The sequence below is a fragment of the Nylanderia fulva genome, unplaced genomic scaffold, assembly GCF_048542155.1.
Source record: "Nylanderia fulva isolate GAGA-0341 unplaced genomic scaffold, ASM4854215v1 Scaffold32, whole genome shotgun sequence".
Lineage (NCBI taxonomy): Eukaryota > Metazoa > Arthropoda > Insecta > Hymenoptera > Formicidae > Nylanderia > Nylanderia fulva.
Genome location: NW_028190390.1, coordinates 1,265,707 through 1,289,242, shown reverse-complemented (window position 1 = coordinate 1,289,242; position 23,536 = coordinate 1,265,707). Strand labels below are relative to the sequence as shown.

The following is a 23,536-nucleotide window of genomic DNA, read 5'->3' as shown; positions in this document are numbered from 1 at the left end:
TAAGAGAGATAATTTGTGCACAAATTAAATTTATAAAATTTTATTTAAATTCGATGGTTTCAATATCCGAATTTTATATAAAATAATATTATACATAATAATTATGCTATAAATTAAATCGTAAACATATATAACAATTAATTGTGTAATTTAGGATTTTTTATCATAAATATATAATATTTTTCTTTCTTTTTGGAAAATGAGGAAAAACAATTGTCTTTGGTCAACTTATTACGCGCATGCGCACTTTATTTTGTCCAATATGTTTCAGACGCCGAGTTGCGTTACTATGTATAAATGTTACATCTATGGTTTGTGTACTTTGAACGTGCCGATTTTTGGCGGGAAGAGAGGCACAAAAATGGCAAGTGTGACTATGGACGAGATGGAAAGGAAGGATTCTCTGCGGAATTTGTTTCAAGATTTGGGCTGTAAAGTCGAAAATGACGCCATTCTCGATAAATGTAAGCAATCCTCTTTTATTCCATATAATATTTATAAAGACATCGAAAGTTCTCTCCCCTAAAATTCTGATCTCGCGCACTTTACGTTGATTTAATTACGAGCGTAAATATTGTTGAAAATTACATCCTAGAACTTTAGATTTATATCCTTGGTTGATTAAACGAACGTACATCTTTTTTCTGAAACAATTTTATACAATAATAGAAAAAGATATAAATCTCTTTGTTCTTGTATAACCTTACTTTTGAAATTGATGCAAATTTCAGTCATTTACAATAATTTAACAGGTTTAAAATAAGGAATTTAATTTCGTTTCTTTTTAATTTTACTTTTGCAAATACATGAAAAAAAATTGTGGGAATTAAATCAAAATTGAACTTGGATGTTAATGAAGTTTGAAATCAAGTAAAATGTTAAACTTCCTTTGTGTGCTGACTGAATTTTATATATTAAAAAATATTTGCTGCTTTATTTTTTAATATTTTAATTGAAAAACAGATGCGATTGGAATTAATTACTATGATTATGATACAGGTTTTGAACTTTGCGAGTCTTACAATGTCGACATTGAGAAGCTTACGGAATTATGGCTCACTTTTTGTGTCAACAACAACAGCGACATTGATCCCACTCTTGGCACTCTCGTTAAGATGGAAAGTGCAATCTTGAAGAAGGATTACACATTGCATGATTTAATCATGGAAGATAATGGGAATAAAATACAAACTACAACAGACAAACAAGAGTTTAACGTCAAGAGAGACACGTATCCTTTAATATCTTGTGTAAAATAACTTATAGAAATAATCGACTAGCAAGTAAAATCGTTTTATTCAATATTCGATTATATGGTTGTGGTTCTTTTCAAGTGAGACTACAATAATTATTAAATTATATTATTAATATAAACCGAAAACACTAGATACAATTTGCAATTTAAAACGCACGTGATACATGTAAAATAATAACTAATCAACTCCTCTGTTCTCTCCATACAGTGTCAAATTATAGGCTTGTGTAAAATTATTTTTATTTTGATATGTGGACAAATATTAAAATGTAGTTCGAGCTTTAAACATATGCACCTTACATTGAACGTTATAGTGAAAATGATGATATGCTTAGCATGTATGGCTGCGCTGAAACCAGACCACCGAAGGTGAGTTTTTATTTTTATCGACATAAGAGATTTACCCTTAATTAAGATTCTTTAACGAAAGACGTGATTTTATTTCATCAGATTATTCTACCTTTAGAATTAATATATTCTTCATTTAGAATTAATATATAATAGCACCTAGTCAATTGCTTTAAAATATATGCTTGCAAATGTGACAACTATTCGATTATTCTTATTCAACTCAATTAGTCTACAAATTTGACTTGGAATTAATATACATAGCTCATAGTTAATTTGTTTTTAAAATATAATTTGCTTGCAAACACATGATAAGAGTATTTGAATATTCTTATTCAATTATTTTATTCGATTAATCTGTAAATTTATTTAGAAATAATATATATAGCATATTGTCAATTTATTTTAAAAATATAATTTGCTCTCGCAAACTTGCTAAATATTCGAATATTCTTAAAACTCTAATTTGAAGAAATGTGCCAACTCTCGAACCACTTGTTGAAATTGGCTTAATGCCAGAAGTACTTTTATGTAACAGTGCTATACATATAATATTCTTGGAAGCAATTCCTGAAGGATTCCTCGAAGAGGTCCCTTCGTAAACCTCGAAAGGAAACGATTTTCGTTTCAAAAATACTGAGAAACCTATTAGCTTGATTTATTATATAATAGGTATCCCTTGGTTGCTACATTTTTCCCCGTTTTCTTTTCACATACGAATTTTTGCGCCGCTTGAAATAAATTTCTATCAATAAATTTTTTCGAAACGCGTCAGGTACCGAAAATCCCTCGCTAGGCATAAAAGAGATACCCTATCGTTAAAGAATTTCTCGCGCAAGAATGCACACACACACGTACAATTCCCACCACAAAAATCATCCGGATTGTCCCGCTTCTCCCTTCCACGAAGAAATTGCTCCGTCGAGCTGGTGGGAGGGAGAAGCTGTCTCTTTTTATTGGCGGAACGAGGAGGGGGAAGAGAGAGAGAAAAAGAGGGGATCGGTCTTTCTTTCTCCCTCCCTTTTCCTCCCGGTCCCGCGAGAGATCCGAGCAGATTTCTTTCGAAGGGCACGATTTCAGTTTTCAAGGACTCCCCGGTGTATCATCATCATCGGTTCGCGCGTCCATCGTCTCCGTCTCGAAATCGCGATCGCGCCTGGTTTTTCCGCTCGTCGCGTCGAGTACATCTCTTTCCACGAACACAGTCACACGATCCACCCGTTGTGCATCGTTATTACGGATCGCCTGCTTTAAACGCGGCTCGGCGGTCCCGATGGCGTCGCCGAGCCGCGGCGACGCCACCATCGGCGTCTTCTCGACGAAATTGCTCTCTCGAATCTGCTCCGGAGATCCCGATATTTTCCGAACCAGTTCGAAATCTGAAATCTCGTCGACGAGAGCGCAATCTCGATCGCCGCTTCGCGTATATGTGTTTTATACGTATAATATGTATGTATGTGTGCGCGCGCGAGAGTGAGCGCGTGTGTGTGTGTAGTTTGTACAAAGTTACGTATCGGCGACACATCGGTTACGTGATGATGCGCGAGGGAAGCCGCCATGATGGATTTCGGCGTGTGCGAGGAAGCTTGCCTGCGAATCGTTATTATCGTTATTATTGTTGTTCGCGCGGCGATTTGACGTTTGACGTTTGACAGCTGACGTTTGACAGTTGAGCGGCGCGCGACGCGCGGGACACGGAAAATCGCGCGAGCAGCGATCTTCGCCGATCTTCGCGTGATATCAGCGCCGCGCATGCGCGTTTCGGAGGAGGAAGAAGCGCGGATATACCGGAGTGCGTCGACCGTTTGGTTCGATGAATCCTGTTGTCCGCCTGTTGCCGTTGCAACCTGTTGCTCCGAACGACGCCGCGTGATTCTCTTCTTGTATAGGTATTTTCGTACGATATTGTAAGATGAATTCCACGACGACGCGCGTCCTTAGATAATTTTCGTTAACTGCGAAGAGGAGAAAGGTCAGTGTAAACACGGGATTTGAATTTAAATTTTTGTTTTCAGTCAGGGTGTTTACTTTCTGAAAAAATCCGAGATTTTTTTACTTTGAAAAATCCGGAGATTCTCTCTTGGAGTTTTATTGAAATTTGATATTTTTGTAAAAATTGTTTTTGATTATTTATTTTACTCTTTTTTTTTTTATTGCAAATGGTTGATAATCAGCTGGTTTGTCGAGTTAGCAATTGCTTTCTTTATAATCATGATTAAATAGAAATTATTAGAAAGTGCATAAATAATAAAAGGAATAAAAAAACTTGAGTACCAGTTTGAAAAAATTGTTTCTATAAATTTTCTTATTTGGATTTTTAATTGAAGGATATTTTTTACAAGATTTGAGTAAACACCCTGTTAAATTTTATTACACATTGGGTCGAAGCAGATTGTTTTCTTTAATGGCAAAAAATTTGAATTGCCATTTTTAACGCTACTTTTAAAAAAATCGGAATTTTTAAATTTTATTTTATTTATTTGTAAAACTACTTTTGCAAACTAATTTTTGAAGATTATCAATATATTTAATAATAATGATGAATGAACTTAATGCAATTTCTCAATCATATTTGTCGTCTTTAAAATTCCAGGGAGAAAGAAAAGAAATTTTGTAATTGCTTTAAAGGAATGCGGCGTCGAGGGATTTTTCAGCGTGAGATTTCCCGAGCGAATCTTTCACCGAGGGCTTTCGTTCGTCAAACTTTCTCCTCGATCACTTGTCGAGGATCGTCGACAAGCAGCCACGTTCCCGCTGATCGAATAATTTACATCTAAGCGAATATCGCATTCGAGCAACGGGTTCCTCATGTATGTAGTGTCTCTCTCTCTCTCCACCAATTAAGCACAATTGAGCAACAACTGTTCCAATCTCTTCCCTACAGCCCGCACAGCTTTCGGTCCGTTTCTTTCATTCTCCATCCTTTGCGCCGCATGACTCAGCTGACCGAGACAGATCAATATTCGTAGAAACGCGCGCGAATAGTCGATCGGTTGGATCGCTCGAGTAGAAAATTTATAACGCGCTTTTTCGAACGGAAGAACAGATGTCGAGGATAATCAGGAAAAAAATATTGAGCGAAGAGAGAGAAAGAAAATCAGTTGAGACGCTTTCGGTCTCTTAGGTAATCTCTAAAGATTTGTTTCGATACATAAAATATTACGAACCGAGAGAGAGAGAATATCATGTTCTTATTTTTTTAGCAATTTATATTAAGTCGATCTTTCCTTAAGTGTTAACGGATTAAGTTTTTAGTTGGAAATTTCGATTTTTAATATGCAATTGTAAAATGTAAACTTTCATTTCTTATCTGGATTTTCGTAAAGATTGAGTGCTGATAAGCGTGAGAGTATACTGTAAAAAAAACTTGCTAACTTGACTAAATCTTTCAACTAAATCACTATTTTGTTAATTAAGTCAAATATACGTTTTGTTAGATTTAATATGTTGGATTTAATTTAAATATTTTTATATGTTTAATTAACAAAATAATGTTTAGTTGAGAGGTTCAGTCAAGTTAACAAATTTTTTTTACAGTGTAATAATTTTAATATATCTTTTTTTAAAAGCAAATATATTAGTATTTAATTTTTTAATAATTTATATTGTATAGAAACAAATCTGAGAGGGGTTACTTATTAAATAGAAAGTGTTTTTTGTTTTTATATTAATTATATATTCCGAGATTAACAAGATGTGGTTTTGTTAGTCGAAATTATCGCATTTAGAAGAGATAAGTGCATTTTTTGTATATTTTCATTGCGTTACAGCTTGATAAAAATGAATAGTTTGAACGGAAAATATTTAGCTACTTCCGATGATAATATTTGTGAAGATAAATATACGAATGATAATCTGTAGGATAAATAGAATTCAGTCAATAAGAGACATACTTAAGGTGAGATATGATAAAAATCGGTTTTCTCGGAAAGTAGAAATTTTATTTTAATTTAAAATTTTATTTTATTAAATTTAATATTATTTTAATTCGCTTTTAAACGAGGAACCACTCTCTCTCTCTCTCTCTCTCTCTATCTGTTTGTAATACGATTTACTAGACATTCTTTAGATTTGATAAAAAAATTAAAATATCTCTGTCGACAGGCACGAAAATATTTCTTTACCAGAAGCCAAAAAATTCGTTTCACTAATGCTTGGGTACGAAACCTTCGCGGTTCGTCGCGCACTCATCGAGGGAGAGGGAGAAAGAAAAGCAGAGAGAGAAAGAAAGACAACAAAGAGCGTGAGAAGGATACAGGACATGTTACGTATACAAAGGAAGGAACGTTACTCGTCAACATAAAGCCCATATTACACTACGAGTTGCGGATTTTGTTTGAATTTTTTTCGAAAACATAATTTTTTTAAATTAAAATAATATATTTAATAATTAATATACGATAACAATATATATAATATTATAATATTAATTTTTTAAATAAGTAATACAATTTATTAGGACAATATTAAGTGCATTTAGTTTATTTTCTAATACTGATAATATATTTTAAAATATAAAAATGTTTTAAATAATATTTTATTTACTATCTGTCCAATGAATATCTTACGGTTTATTAGAGATATTTACTTTTATATTTGATCAAAAAGTCAAAATGTCTGCCGGCAGACGTTAAACACATTTTTCTGCCAGAAGAACAAAAATTCTCGAGTTTTGCAACTCGAAGTGTAATACGGCCTTTAACGCGAAACCGAGAATGAACCGCTCTCGACTTGGATCGGACGGCATCGAACGCGAACGAGCGGGACTGTCTCTGAACTTGATTGAAACAATGCGTAATAAAAGCGGGTGTTAAGAGAGAGAGAGAGAAAGAGTGGACAGGTTAATCGCAGTTAACCTTTTTACAACTATAAGCAATGACGATCGCGTTGTCGTCGTTTCCTGCTTGCTGTATTCGCGTGCACTCAAACTCGTCTTTGCGTTTGCGAGATCACGAGCCATCCCTCCTGGAAGGAAGAGAGAGAGAGAGAGAGAGAGAGAGGGACCAACATAGCCGGGGACGGATTTTCTTCCTTTCCGAATTTGCCGAATGAGTGGCGGTCTAGTGCACGGTCGAGATAAAAGTTGTGACTAGATCCACACTCATTAAGCACGTTCGAGCATCGCAGCCAAGCTCGTGGAAACAAAATTGACAAGCTTTTTTCGATTGGAGACACAAACGCGTGTCATTTAATTAATTCTTTATAATCGAAAATTAATTATTTAAGTAATACGTCCTTTGTAGATTTGACCGAATATTTAAGAATCTCTACTAAGTTTAACCTATTTTTTTGCCCGTATTTAATGCGTATTGATTAATACTCAAAGTTCAGCGCCCTCTAGCGGCCAAAAAAGACAGTTTGGGCAAAAAAAAAATACGTTAAACTTAGTTTTGATCCCTCTACACACCTGGTAAGTTTGATCAAGATCGATCATTTACACTTGAAAATGTTCCTTTGTAAGATCTCTAAATATGAAATTCGAAAACGAGAACTGCAAGATTATTAAAGCGAAATGAATTAGACTGATTAGAGTATTAGACAGACGAAGGAAGAAAGTAATTCCATAGACGAGTACGGATTTGGTGCACGTGTATCTTATCATTTCGTGACTAGATACATACTCGTCTACGGTAATCTGTCTTGATACCGGAAATATTTCCTTCGAATGTATGGATGTGTATCTGTGTGAGTCATCAAAACATATGTTATGTATTTTGTAAAATTTGTACGTGCTTTTGTGGCTTCATAATAATGATAGATCTCGTTACTTTACTGCAAAACCTACGATTCATATATATTCTTTATACAGACAGAATTTATTATTTATGTCATTTGTAAAAAACTGGTAAAAACCAGCAAACGATCTCTTCAAATCTCTGTATTTTGAAAATATTATAATATCTATATTAAAATCTCTTGAAATATTATGATAATTGTATGTATAGATAATGAACAGCCAAAATCTTATCTCGTTAGATTTTATTTAGAATAGAATATTATGCATATTTACAATTTCGTTTTATTTGCAATTTTCTTTTATGTCATTAGGTATAATAATTGAAAAGTTTATTTTCAAATGATCGTAAATCATATTTGTAAAATATATATATTACGAAAGCGAAGCTTTCTCTACAGTTGTATATAATTTTTATTTTTAGAAATACAAGATGATTTAGAAATAAGCTCTTCAGTTAAATGTTTACACGCGTTTATGTTGATCTTATAGCATGGCTCGAGTTTGATATGTAATCAGAAGATGGGTAATGCGTCTGTTTTTTATCTCGTTTCAGCGCACCCGAAGTCCAGAAGTTGATACTAGGGTCACTCAGGCAGGTAAAACGAAAGTTGAAGAAGGCTCGTTTTCAGCCAGCTGCACCGAAAATTCGTAAGCAAAGATTTTTTAAGCAAACTCAAGCCTATCATTATTAATAGACTGATACAGTTTACGTATACGATACACAAAAGCACGTACAGATTAAATTAAATAAATTTGAGAAAAAATGATAAAATATTTTTCAGCAAATAAATCTCGGTTTATAAATTTAAATATATGTTTATTTATATAGAGATGTAAAATAACAGTTTGGACAATATTCTATTATATTTCTGAGACCAAACTAGACATAAAAGTCCTATCATTTGTTTGTCGAATTAATTTCATTTAATTCTCTGATGTATGGCGATTGAAATATAACTAAAGATGTTCTCTTTATATGTATCCCATTTAATTTGAGCTTCTTAAATACCTTACTTTTTTAAAGAGTATAAGACCATCAATATTTTTTTAAATTGTATTTAGTTTGATCCTTTCATCATTTTTTGACTATATTAGCACATGAGACTCTATGTTCTCTCATATATTTTATATATTATATTCTTTTTTATATTATATTTATACATATATTTATTTTATATTTATATATTATATATATTATATTCCAGAAATGTATGATTATTTGAATCATAACTCTAATATTAAATAGAAAACATATTTTTGTATCTTCGATATTAAACAGAGTTACATGCATTCCTTCTATCATAACATAAGTTGTAAACACAAGCTTCTAACTTTATTTATTACAATCAATCTAGGTTTAAACATTTGTTAAAATTCACTTAATTTTACTTTTAAAATTTATTTTGAGATTGTGAAGGATCTTGTATTTATTGTTTTATTATTTCCAGAAGCACGCAGAGTCAGCGTACAGCAATAGACAAAAAAAAGATCCTGCTCTCCACCGGCGAGGCTGTCGCGTCCTGGAAGAGGACAGGAGATTACGAGGTCGAAGTTACCAAGTCCGACGAGCCGCACGTTCCTAGCGACGCGAGGTACATGTACGAGATCCTGTCGAAGCAGGGGTACCTTCTCACTTCCGTATGCCGGAGTCTAGGCGCCAGGCTGTTCAAGACGTGGTCGACGATGACCAGCAACACCGAGCTACGTTACGTCAAGAACGTTCGAAGCGTGAACCAGACGAACTTTCGGACGTTCGGTCGCGTGAACGTGAAGAAGGAGTCGTCCGCGAGCACGGTGACCCTGGAAGGTTGCACGAGACGGAGGGGCGTCTCGATGGCCGACTCGATCGAGCTGGACTTTCGCAATCTGAAGCAGTACTCGGTGTTCTCCGGACAGGTTGTGGCGGTAGAGGCCATCAATCCGGTAGGCGACGCGTTGTACGTGAAGGAGATCTTCGCCAAGGCGTACGCGCCATCCGCAGCTGCGCCTAGACTCGAGTCCAAGGTCAACGTCTTCGTCGCGGCGGGTCCGTTCACCGCCCTCAACAACACGCTGTATCAACCGTTGTGGGATCTGATGGAGAAGATTGCGGCGGATGAACCGCACGTTTTGATACTCGTCGGACCCTTCCTCGAGTACACCCATCCCGAGGTACAAGATAATCTCATTAAAGATACGCATCAGGAATTCTTTGAGAAGATTCTTCTGAGGATAATGGAGTCCACGAGGTAATGTTTTTATAATTATATACCGGTCGATTTGTGAAAAGATTACTTTTGTTTTTATCAATTAGATATGTATCTCGTGTTACAGGAAGAGCACGCAGGTTGTGTTAGTAGCTTCTAATCGCGACGCACATCACGAACCCATATTTCCCACTCCTCACTATACTGTCTTTAATAAAAAGTTATTGCAAAATTATCGGAATTTAAAACTGATGCCGGATCCCTGTATTTTGGATGTCGCCGGATTAAAGATCGGAGTCACGTCGGTCGATGTCATCAAACATATTGGCAAAGAAGAGATATCGTAAGTATTACAATTATTATAGTATTATATGTATTATTATATATTATTATTATATTATTATTATTATTATTATATATTATTTATATTATATATATTATATTATTATTATTATTATATATATATCTTCGATTATATCTGTAATACATATTTCGTATATGAGAGATATATTTTTTTTAATATAAAAAAAATGTATGTATTATTTTCAGGAACATAACAGGTGACAGACTCGGTCGTCTGGCTGATCACGTGCTCGCTCAAACGTGTTTCTATCCTGTATATCCTCCATCCGAAGACCTAAACGTGGACACGGATTTATGGGAGAAGCATGCATTCTTCGATCAGCAACCACACATGTTAATTTTACCATCTGATATGCGATCTTACAGTAAAGTGATCAATGAATGCGTGACTCTGAACCCGGAACGCGCGCATAAGCACGCTTATGCCAAGTTGAGTGTGAAACCATCCCTGGGCGGTAAATGGAGTTCCAATAATATCTCGTGCGAGATCGTCAGAGTTTGATAGCTTTAAAAATAGAAATGTATGTAATAATCAAACTTTAGATACCAAATATCATTTTGACAGTTTGCTATTTGGGATATTAATATTTGAATATGTTTATATTTATATAATGTTGAGAATATGTTTGTACGGGGTTGCTAATGATATAAATTTTTTTTTACAAAATTCTTGCCCCTTTTTTTCTTTTAATATTTAATATTTATATAATAAATATATATTATAAATAATATATATTAATTATATATCTTCTAAATCGATCAAGTTTTTAAATGTAGAATCTTCGACAATTTTTTTTACATAATTTTTTTATTTTATAAGCAATTTGGATTGTCTTGAAGGGGCACAATTAAGTTTTATTCTTTGTTCTAAATTTTGTAAATTTAATTTTTATTTTTCAATATTAAATATATAAATAAATTTCAGTATTCGTTCAAAATTGTAATCGTCATAGCATTAAAAATTTTTGAACAAAATGATGTCCCGAGTCACCGATAGGGATCGTCGCGGTTCCGACTCTTAATTCCTTTTTCGGCCGTTAGATGGCGCCACCAGCTCGCCGCTGCTGCCCCCGCAAAGTTCCCCGGAGTTCTTCTACCGCTGGTGGTCCATAAAATCGGCCATTACATCAACATTTTTGTCGTGCGACGAGCCAGGCAGTTAGGAGCGATTCACGATGGAAAAATCGCGATCGACCTGGTGAACCGCGTCCCTCTCTCCCCTCCTTCCGCAATAAGTAAGTAAACATACATAATTTCGCGCGAGTGCGGCCTCGAATCCCCAGGATTCGGTGCCGCGCTGACAAGCAGCTAACTGATTCTTGTCAAATCCCCGACCGCCATCTTTGTTGCAATTCTCGCTCTCTTCGTATCCCACGTACTGTATCTGCTTGACGCGAGACTACTCGACACGTCGTTTTTTTTTCTTCCTCTCGCGCACTCGGCGTCTTTATCCCTTCCTTGTGGAATAATCGCGTATGTATCGCGGCGACCTTGATCCCTCGCTCCAATCGAGTCAGATCGTCGATTACTTGCTCATTGTCGGACCCGATCGAATCGCTCGCGAATGCGAAATATTTTCGCGAATTTGCATGAAAAAAAAAACGAGAAACATTTTTTTTTTTTTTTTTTTCGATATTTCCTGCCCCGCAATGTGTCAAATGTCAAACGTCAAACTCAATCGCAATTTCGATATTTCGCGGATATCATAATTATATGCATATATATATATATTCTTCTGAGATTTCCATAGTAACGATGTATTACGAAACGATTACGTAGAGGCGTTACATGTGCAAGCGCATTCGGTGCTGCGCTGCTACATGCATAATCAGCTGGTACTACCAGTCTGACATTTGCGAAACTCTCGTTGGAGTCGGATTCGAATCCGGGTGTCGACCAGAATTTTCTGCGCGAATATCTTCATTATTGACGAATTTTTTCTATATTTTTGGGATAAAAAATGCCATTTATAATAAATTCTAATTTTTAACTCTTTATTTTTTAAATTTCCACATGATCGGTATAATATATATTTTTTAATTATTATTATTTTCTTATTGTACAGAAAACAGTGGTGGAGAATTATATTAGGATTTATTAAATCTTAATTTTTAATTAATAATTTTTTAATCGCTGTAATTACATATATACATATATGCAATTATAGTGAGAATAGTTATTTTAATTGAATAAATATTTAAATATGAAAATTCTATAATAGAAGAAAGGAAATATAAAAGAATAAAAATATACAGATTTTTATAATTATTTACTCATCGAAATGAGCAAAAAAGTTTATTTAAACATATATTTAAAAATGAAAGTTTTACTGCCATGTTTAAGAAACTTTATTATTTTATTTCTACACTGAAAAAAAATTGATTAAATTCGAATAAATATTTTATTTCAATACTGTCTTATATAAATAATTTATTTGAAACTAATAATATTGATTTGATGTGAAAAAATATTTATTTGATATAAGAACATTTTTTTCAAAACAGATAAATATTTATTTCTTCCAAATAAATGATTTATAAGGCAGTATTGAAACAAAATATTTATATAATATTTTTTTTTAGCATACAATAATACAAAACAATAGAAAATACAAGTGAAATAAAATTATGTTTCATACAGAATCATCTAGGTTGTAATTCTATTACAAATAGAGATTATATATTAAATGCATTTCTGCATTAGAAACATTTTTTATTTTCACAAAATAAGTATATACTGTCAATTTTCTTTTATATTTGTTTATCGGTAGGACGTTTGAAAAATCAAAATGAATTTATGTGTCAAGAACGCTTCTCTCGAAGAAGTAAATTTCAACTTTACAATATGCATTTTTGTCATAGATTGACAATTAATTTCATATTAATCTCGCTAACTGCGACATTTGACGAAATAAAACGCGCGAATAATCAGCCACGATGAAAAAAAAATTGTTAACTTGACTAAATCTTTCAACGAAATTAATATTTTGTTAATTGAACATATAAAATCATTTAAATTAAATATAACAAAACTGTATATTTGACTTAAATACTAACATATATGTTCAATTAACAAAATTTAGTCAGATTTTACTACACTGAAAAAATTTGTTAACTTGACTAAACCTTTCAACTAAATTATTATTTTCTTAATTGAATATATAAAAATATTTTAATTAAATATAACATTAAATGTAACACAAAACTATGTATATTTGACTTAAGTATTAACATATGTTCAATTAACAAAATAGTATTTAATTGAATAATTTAGTCAAGTTAACAATTTATTTTCAGTGTACATATATAATAATATATAATATATTATTCACAATTTTTACATTTTAATAAACATCTTAAAATCATATAAAATGGTATAAAATATAATCAGATGTTACGACTACATTGAAAAAATGTGTTAACTTGACTAAACCTTTCAACTAAATGACCATTTTGTTAATTGAACATATAAAAATATTTTAATTAAATATAACATATTAAAAATCTAACAAAATAAAGTATAATTGAAAGGTTTAGTCAAGTTAATAAATGTTTTTTTACTGTAATAAAGCAATTTTGATAAAATATATGTATAATATGTGTTATATTATACAAACACATAAAAAAATACTATGCAGTAATATAATCAAATAATAATAACTATTAAGATTCTTTGTGAAAATATCAGAATATATTGTATTATTTTAAAGAATTTAGAAAAATACTCTTTTTTTATATGCTCAATTAACAAAATAATATTTATATATATATTTATATATAAATAATATTTATATATATATATAATAATATATATATATATATATAATAATATATATATATATATATATATATATATTTATATATATAAACTAATATTTAGTTATTTGAAAGGTTTAGCCGAGCTAAGAATGTTTTTCTCAATTTAAGATCGTCCATGGCGTCCATCGGAAGTTAAACTCACATGGAAATCGCATTACGGTTTTCGCACAGTCCCCGTTTCGCAGACACGTGCGCCAGGAATCATTGTGTATGCGAGAATGCGAGAAAGCGAGAGTGCTATATCGATCCGCGGCTCGCAATACAAGTCTGCCTACCTACCTCAACCCTAGCACGGCTCATATACATACATACATAGGATACATTGAACGGTAAGCTGCCCCTGGCAGCGACTCCGTTATATTTATTTTTTGTTTTTTCCTCGATAAATTTCGGAAACAGACAGAGGGAGAGAGAAAGAGGAAAGGATCATTCCCACTTTTTTCTGATGTCATTTAACCGAGTGTTTCTTGCTTGGAATAATTATAATACATCGTATTCAGATACAAGAATATTAGGGATTTGATACTTACACAGTTGAAAAATTTGTGTTACGTTTGACAGATGTCTTACAGAAATTTTTGTGTTAATTTAATATGATATGGATACAAAAACACTAAAAATGTAAAATTAACATTATGTAAAAGTTAATTTTTAAAATAAAACTATGTTAATTTTACACAAAATATTAACACCGAATAAATGCAAATCTTCAAGTAATTTAAATAAATTTTGTACAAAATTAACATAGTTTTAATGTTAAAAATTAATTTAAAAAATGTTAATTTTACATTTTATCATCCCTCCTTATAGAATAAAATTAACACATTTTTCCTGTAAATTTTAATAGAACAAATTTTATCACTAATGATACGGAACATATTTATTGTGTAAAATTAAAAATAGATGCACATTGTGTTATTTTTATATCTTTTTTTAGTTGTTTTATTAATTTAAGAGTTAAGTTCAATTAACACATGAATGTGTTAAATATTTAACACAAAAATTTTATAATGGGGACCATTTTTTTTAATAAAAAACAAATTTTCCTATTGTGCAGATTGTATTACACTTGATGAAGTTTAATTCACTGATAAATAAACTTAAATAATAAATATGTGAATTTAAATAATCTTATAATTTTCAAAAAAAAAATCATAAAAAATATTAGGGTGCTCAAATTTCGAATTATTTTATATTAATTATAAAATTATGCTAGACTAAAATAGAGGGAAAAACATATGTGCATATAATTTTTTTATATAAATTGATTCTTTCCATTATACATACATATATTATAGACAAGTAAAAGTAAGATAATCGATAAGCATGAATATTTTACGACACATTTGATATTTCATGCCAGAATATAATTCTGTTACAGAAAAGATTTGATACATATCGAATTAATGAATTTTATTAAGAGTCTCTATTTTTTTTATAACGCATATATAGAGTTCAATAGACCTCGCTTCAATCTAGAGGTGATAATAAAAACAAAAAAAAAACGTAAACGAGACGTTGACCCGTATACGATCGATACGAGCGGAATGAATAAACAGTCAAATTATACGATTAAAATCAGGGGTATAGTCTAATCTGGGACAGATCAGTTTGTTCTTAATTACTTAAAATACAGACGCCGAAGAAAGCGATGAAAGAAGAAAAATATTGTATAAAATATATTTTAATATAAATTAAATTATATTTTATTTATATAATAAAATTATATTTTCTTTATATAATTAATTATATTTTATTTACATAATTATATTATACTTTAATAAATAATATAAATTATATTTCAATATTATAACAATATTTAAAATTTAATATTAAAAAAAAATATATTTCTTCATGAATTACAAAAAAAAAATTTCAAATTAGCGGCCAAATCTTATCGAAAAATCAAAATTCTGATGAAATTTTTCATGTAAAAAATTTGGAATCTTTTTTCAAATCCTAGACCGAATATGAGGAAAAAGACTCTTCTCTCTCCCCTTACGTCACCGTCGTCGCCGTCGGGTTTTAGACCTCGGGGCCGCGAGATTCGCGATGTGCGTCTACGTTTCGGGCGGGCGACGCAATGGCTGTGTGCGCAAAAAACGGCGGCGGCGGCGGCAGTCAAGTTCAAGGCCACCGACGTTTCCCCCTCCCTCCCGCGCAGCCGCCCTCGCCGCCCACTCACCCATCACCCGCGATATACACACATTGGCGCGTCTGAACCGCGCCGCGCCGCAGTGGCGTATCGAGTCGCGCGGGCGCCCCCTTTCGGATTTTCGGAGCACGCCGGAAGCCGCGGGACGGGATGATGACACGGGAGTGTTTCGCTCGCTCGATCGATCTCCCGTCTCTTCTCACCGTTGCGAGGGAAAATTCAATTCGCTCGCACGTAAATGCGGACGGCAGGTTTGCCAGACTCGGCTTGCTCTTTCTTTCAAAAGTCTGTATTTGCACTCCGATAAAATTAGACTTTGAGTTCACATCAAAATTATGATCGAGCTGCATTTGTGTGGAGACCTTTATTTCGATGTTCTAATGAAATCCTGAAAAGTATCCTTTATTTCATCCAGGACGGATTTTTTATGGGGAGTAAAAGGGGGTAAATTTTAGTTTCCTGCCATTATCTCGAAAACTATCAATTTTTCGAGAAAAATTGTTATTATCGAAATTGTAGGTCATAAAATTCTCTACGAAAAAGGTCTTTATTCTTTTTTTTGTATAACTAATCGTTTTTTAGTAAAACGTGCGGTAAAGTTGCAATGTCTATAGTAGTGTGCACATTTTCTCTTTTAGACTTAATTCGATCTATATCTTCGAAACGGTTAATTCCACGAAAAAAAGTATGAAGACCTTTTTTGTAGGGAATTTGATGAGCTACAATTTTGATAATAACTATTTTTCTCGAAAAATTGATAGATTTCAAGATAATGGCAAAAAACTAAATTTTACCCCTCATAAAAAAACATCCTGGGTGAAATTAAGGGTATTTTTCAGGATTTTATTAGAACATATTTATTCGAAATAAAGGTCTCCACAAAAATTCAGCTTGATCCTAATTTTTATGAAGTTTTGCCATTTTCAAGTTTAATTTTACTGGAGTATTACTGTACGAAATAGTTTACTTTTTGCGAGAAGAGAAATAAGTCACGGATATATTAAGGGGAGAAATTCTTTCTTTGTGCGGAAAGAAACACAAAGGCGACGTACATCTTGAGGATACAGACTTTAAAAAATACAATCAACTGCAAAAAGATATGTAAAATTACATAAATAATAAATATAAAATTTCAGGATAAATCATGAAAACGTATATACAATTTCATTATTTATATTGTAATGTTACACTTATTATTTATGTAATTTTACATATTTTTTTACAGTGTAACTTTTGATAGATGTTCACTGATTTAATATACATATGACTTATATATATTTATTAATATATTTAATATATATTAATTTAATATATGACGTTTACATATATTAACTAACAAAAGTGAGAGAAGGAAAAAAAGAAAAGAAATATATATTTAATATATATATATATATTGATATAAAAATATATTTAATATATATTGATTTAATATACATATAACTTTTACATATATACTTTTACATATAAGGAGAAAAAAGAAAACATATATTTAATATATTTGTATATTTGTATTATATATATTTAATATATTTATATATTTTTTGTATTTTTTATATTTTTTATATTTTTTATATATTATATTTAATATATAAAAATATATTTAATATATTTGTATATTTGTATATATTTAATATATTTATATATTTTTTGTATTTTTTATATTTTTTATATTTTTTATATATTATATTTAATATATTTAATATATTATATTATATATTATATATTATATTTAATATATAAAAATATATTTAATATATATTAATTTAATATATAATTCTTAGATATATATTAACTGACTCAACCGAGAGGGGAAAAAAGTAAAAAAAGGGATAGAAATGATTTTGTTGGCAATCATTCTTGTGGACGAGTTGCGAGAAAATTATACGCGGTCTAATATGCAAAAATATTTGTCGGGGTCTATGAAAATATTTTACACGAACGTCTGGCGCTTCTCCTCGCTTCTCGGAAAGGGTGGAGCTTGATGCGAGAGAAAGAGGGAAGGAAAGAGAGAGAGAGAGGATATAAATTAGCGTATACATAGATATGCGAAAAGCCGTTTCAAGTTGGCCACACGATAAAGCTCTCGCGTCTCCTCTATATCAAGGTGATACGAGGGAGCTGGGTAATGTTAATGACCGATTACCCGTGACCATGATTTTTATCCGAAATGACATTACGCGCGACGCTTGCAAGAGAGGACAAAAAAAAAAAAAGGAAGCGCAGTAACATCTGTGTCTCAAATCGAGACACAGTCGCGTCGTTTTTATCGGCGATAAGTGTGCGATAAAAAATGAAAATATCTCGTTGCGGTTGCTTAATACGATGCAATGGCACGATAGACGTTATTACGGATTAAAAGCCATCGTTACTTTACATAATGCAGCATAATATTGCCATTTTCTCTGCACTTTTGTATTTAAGAAAGCTAATATAGATCGAGCAACATGAAACTTTTCCTACTTTTCATATAAAAAATAAAATGTATAATTATGATGATAATAATAATTGCATTATTATTATTATTATTATTATCGATGCATATGGTATCTTTTATGTATTTATAAAATGTAATATAACGTAGATTATCAATTGCTCGTATAAAAACATTGATATATTATCAAAATTATTGCTTTATAAAAGCATATTTTGGAAAAATGTAGTATAAAAGGAATGTTTTCGAAATATATTACTTTAATATGTCATATTTTTTTTTATTTATTGTCATCAAGTATCTCACTCTTTCTTTTCTTTACATTAAATTATAATAATAAATATAGATATTAAATCATATATATTAAAATTAAAATTTTAAATTAAAATTATTAAAATATCTTTTAATTCATTCCTTCTCATTAATACAAACAATAAGACGCCCCTATTAATTCCCTAAAAATTTCGTTGTTAAAATATAATATAATATATTCTTATTATCTCAAAGTATATTTTAATAATAATAATTATTATTAGATTATACTATTGCATAATATTTTTTATGTATTTGTAATATAGCATATATATATATTTTATAATCAAAATTGCTTTATTACACTGAAAAAAATGGTTAACGTCACTGAATCTTTCAACTAATTGTTATTTTGTTAATTGAACATATATATTAGCATTTAAGTCAAATATATGTTTTGTTAGATTTTTAATATATTTAATTTAAATATTTTTATATGTTTAATTAATAAAATAGCAATTTAGTTGAAAGATTTAGTCAAGTTAATAAATTTTTTTTAGTATAGTATAAAAAAGTATTTTCGAAAATTTTTTTACTTCTAATAAGTCATATATAATTTTATTGATTGTCAGTGGTATCTTTTAATGATTTCCTCCTCATTTAATCTAAACAATACGATGCCTCTATTAAATTCCCAAAAAATCTCGTCGATAAAAAATATAATATATTCTTATTTATTATTCCAAATTATCTTTTATAATAATAATAATTATTATTATCTGATTATATTTATTGTATACAGTATTTTTATGTATATTTGTAATATAACATTATTAAGGTATATTTATTTTATTATTATAACATATTATATATTATATAATCAAAATTGTTTTATTAGTAATATAAAAGAGTATTTTTGAAAATATCCTAATAAAAGTCATATATAACTCTTAATTGTCAACGGTATTTTAAAATCAATTCCTCTTTATTAAACCCAAACAATCCGCCCCTATTAAATTCCAACACTCTTTAAAACCCAACAAACAAACGAAATAAAATTTGCATATCATTTAGAAATTTCCCGAGCAGGGGGTAAAAGAGCGAGCCCGGAGCCTGACGTATTCGTAAACTAAACGCATACATATCGCGCGACGTGTTGCGCGCGCGCGCGCGCGCGTGGGGTCACCGGGGGCTCCGTCTCGCGGCGCGTCGGGTCCCCGTGCATCATCGCGCGGCGCGGCTCGCTTGACGCGCCAATGTTTAGCGCCTTCGATCAGTCAGTCGCGTACGGCGCGCGGAGCCGTGAACATCGGGGCTCGTCCGTGTGACTCCGGTGCTCAGTGCTTGTGTTATCTCTTCTATATATTTATATATACATATATATAAATATATATATATATATATATATCGATCTATCGAGGATCGAATCTACAGTGCTCGAGATTCTTCCTGAGGTAGTGGCGTATTTTTTTCGCTGCTGAGGACGAGAGGAGGACCATGGACGCGTGGATGTACGATGTGGTAATGTCGAGTGTGTTTTATACAGGGTGTTTTATATGTTTTTCACTCTTCTTCTTTTTTCCCGCGCGATCTCTCGTGGCTTTGTTTACTCGACGCGTTTTTGTTCTTTTTGTCGATTTTAAAATTCGAATTTTTGTGCAGCCTGTGGATTTTCGTGTTTTACGTACCGGGTGTTCCAAACTTACCGGATTATCTGGTAGTGATTTAAAATGTCGAGGGAGGGCATTATTTTTTCATTTTGTCTCATCAAGTATCTTTGTAAGTCTTAATAAATTCTACTTAAAATTAAGAAACGAAGAATGTGGTTTTGTCAACATTTTATTTCCAGACTTAGTTAAAAATTTTTTTTTATTTTCAATCGCTTATAACTCGCAAATTATTGATGCCTCGACATTTTTACCGAAGGAAAATCACTTCCAAATAATTCCAAGAATTTGTCATTATGATAAATCCTCGACACCCTGTATACATAGGATTAAAAAGAAGAAAAAATAGTTGCTTCGAGATGTTTGTATTCTCGAGATTTTTTTTATATCTCGAAACTTCGAAGATCGTAAATTGGCGATTACATCGAACGATGCCGATTATCGCGACGATGGATTTTATTTTCGCTCTACATATATGAAATAAATTCGATATACAAGATTTTTTTCCCTGCAATAGTTGATAAACAAAAATTAATTCTAATCGCGCGTTTATACACATATTTTCACATAAATATTTAAAATCAATTCTAACGTATTAACTCTTCTTTAAACATCTCCCCGAGACTTGTTTGTCTATTTTGCGGACGAGCGAGTCGTTACGTTACACAACGTGTCTGATCGTTAGATAATTTATCTAACGCGTCTCTCGACCGATTAATTTCTTATTCGCACTCGCGATTTCCACGGATCTCCCCTTGGAATTTTCTGAAGGCAAAAAAAAAATTTTTTTTTCGTTTTTCCCCTACATATTTGCGTTTTACAAGAAAATATAACTCCGCAAATTATTGAGAAAATCTCCACCCACCGAGGATAATCGAAAATCTTTTGTGAGCGGCGAACGGCTCCGAAAACATCGAGGGAAGAAGAAAAAATTGTTTGTTGTGATCGCAGGTTTCCTCTCTCTCTCTCTCTCTCTTTCTCTCTTAAGCACACACATATACGCATATAAACGCACACGTGTGTTAGGTATACCTCGACGAGTTAGTAGCTGGTAGCCATTTTTTTTTTTCGTCGCTTTCGCTTTTGTGTTGTGCTTCTTTGTCTACCCGATTGCGCGTTCCATCGATCAGGAAGGATTACAGTTAATGACAAACTATTCGATATTATATAATATCCGATACCATGTAATAATGAGTCGATTTTTGCGGAAAAAATCGGCCGAAAAATTTCTAGAAGACTGAAAAAATTTGTTAAATTAACACATATTTAGTTCAGTACTGCCAAATGAATCATTTATTTGAACCAAATATTTATTTGTTTTGAAAAGGATTTTTTTATATCAAATAAATATTTTTCATATCACATAAATATTATTAGTTTCAAATAAATGATCTATTTGACAGTATTGAAATAAATATATTTATTATATATTTATATTTATTAATAAATATATTTATATTTATTAATAAATATATTTATTAATATTTTTAATTTTATGTTTTTAATTTTATCTTATAAGAATTAACTAAATTTTTCTTTCAGTGAAAACTAACAATTTTTTCCTTCTTTGATAAGATCCTTAATATAGGATATTGAAATGCATCAAATAATGCGCGTAAGAATTTCGAAAGACTTTTTTGGATGATAGGAGTGATATAGTCTATATATACATATAAAAGAATGTTCGGTGTCATCTGGATCAATTGTCGAGATTTATGAATATTAATGACACACGCTCAGATTTTTTTTTCTTTAGGTTTGATTTTTCTGTTATCTACATAGTTGAAAAATTTGTATTAAATTTAACAGATGTCACATGTCCTATATAAACAGTTCACAGAAATTTTTGTTAATTTAACATAGTATGGATATGTTAAATGGATACACAAATGTTGTGTTATTTTAACACAAAATAAATGCAAAACTTCAAGTAATTTAAAATAAATTTTGTGTAAAATTAATATAGTTTAATGTTAAAATTAATTAAAAATATATTAATTTTAGATTTTTTTATTATCTCTACTGATAAAATAAAAAATAAACATTTTTTTCCTGTAAACTTGAACGGAAATCTTGTCACTAATAAAATAGAACATATATATTATGTAAAATTAAAAATATTTTTACATCTTTTTTTAATTGTTTTAATTATTTTACATTTAAGTTCAATTAACACATGGACGTGTTAAATATTTAACACAAAATTTTAATGTGGACCGTTTTTAACAAGAAGCCACAAATTTTCCTCTTGTGTATGTAGGGAAAGAGAGCGAATGTTTTATACTTTATACAATAAAACGATCGCAGAAATCTGTTTTAACTTCGGAGGACGGTTATTGAAATATAAGAGCTCTTCTTCCTTTAAAATGCCGATAACTTCCCGAATCATTAGCGATTGAATGGAAGGACTTTACATCCTCTTTTTCAATTGACTGCATAAATACTTTGTAAAGCGGAAGCTCTATTATCGCCGACACTTCCCATATGAAATTGTCATCTTTAAAAAAAAAATAATCACGAAAAGTCAAAGACAGACCTGAATTTATGTCAACTATGTGTATTTTTCTTTGATAAAAATCTTGACTAATCTATTTCAAAAGTTAACAACGTTTCTTGCTTTATCTTACTTTTATTTTTGTATTTAAAAAGTTTTTTAAATAAAGTGTACACTGAAAAAAATTGTTAACTTGATTAAATCTTTCAACTAAATTACTATTTTGTTAATTAAACATATAAAAGTATTTAAATTAAATGTATAACATTAAATCTAACAAAACGTATATTTTACTTAAATACCAATATATGCTCAATTTATATAAAATAGTAATTTAGTTGAAAGATAATGTAATATATTACATATTTCTTATAGTATAAAAATTGTTAACTTGATTACACTGTAAAAAATGAATATAAATCAATATAAATAATAAAATTATATATTTTTAATTATACAATTACTATTTATGTAATTTTACATATTATGTAATATATTACATAACATGTAAAATTATATAAATAATAAATGTAAAATTAAAAATATACAATTTCATTATTTATATTGTAATTTTACATATTTTTGTACAGTGTAATCAACTTAACAATTTTTTTCAGTGTATACTTTGTTAAAAAAATTACAAAAATCTTTTAGAACATTCTTTTCTAAAATTCTTTCGGAATTAGAGCAGGATCTCGTTTTTTTATCACTCTCAAATCGATATATCGCGCGTTCAATTACTGATGAGTATATAGATCAACTTTGCCTTCGTAATCAACTCGGTGGTTCTATATCGCGCATGTAAAATTATTCACGTCTATTTGCATGCT

General features: G+C 30.9%; 2 protein-coding genes and 1 long non-coding RNA gene across 11 annotated transcripts in view; all 3 read left to right on the top strand.

Moving 5' to 3' along the window:
- Positions 1-37: 37 nt before the first annotated feature.
- DNApol-alpha73 (DNA polymerase alpha subunit B) lies at positions 38-10,993 on the top strand. 2 transcript variants are annotated; one of them, XM_085484852.1, is made up of 8 exons: positions 38-464; positions 1,000-1,231; positions 1,570-1,624; positions 7,894-7,988; positions 8,789-9,568; positions 9,654-9,869; positions 10,076-10,410; positions 10,931-10,993. In XM_085484852.1, exons 1-7 carry the CDS (start codon positions 200-202, stop codon positions 10,389-10,391), a joined length of 1,959 nt encoding a protein of 652 aa, XP_085340978.1. In that variant the 5' UTR covers positions 38-199; the 3' UTR covers positions 10,392-10,410; positions 10,931-10,993. The 2 variants fall into 2 exon arrangements, with proteins under 2 accessions (XP_085340978.1, XP_029169477.2); XM_029313644.2 differs by lacking the exon at positions 10,931-10,993 and having other exon boundaries at positions 10,076-10,556.
- On the top strand, positions 3,774-7,169 carry LOC146722398 (uncharacterized). Its single transcript, XR_014925192.1, has 2 exons — positions 3,774-4,727; positions 5,708-7,169. It is a non-coding gene; the product is annotated as an uncharacterized LOC146722398 (long non-coding RNA).
- A 66-nt stretch (positions 10,994-11,059) lies between the features above and the next one.
- The window catches only part of ERR (estrogen-related receptor), a 37,185-nt gene continuing 24,708 nt past the window's right edge, over positions 11,060-23,536 (top strand). For 6 of the 8 annotated variants that reach the window (XM_029313653.2, XM_029313646.2, XM_029313652.2 and 3 more), the window contains exon 1: positions 19,836-20,066. In XM_029313653.2, the coding sequence (XP_029169486.1) occupies positions 20,043-20,066 (24 nt within the window). In that variant the 5' untranslated portion in view covers positions 19,836-20,042. Of the gene's footprint in view, positions 11,125-19,835; positions 20,077-23,536 lie in introns of those variants that run through there. The other 2 variants (XM_085484853.1, XM_029313648.2) reach the window with 2 other exon arrangements.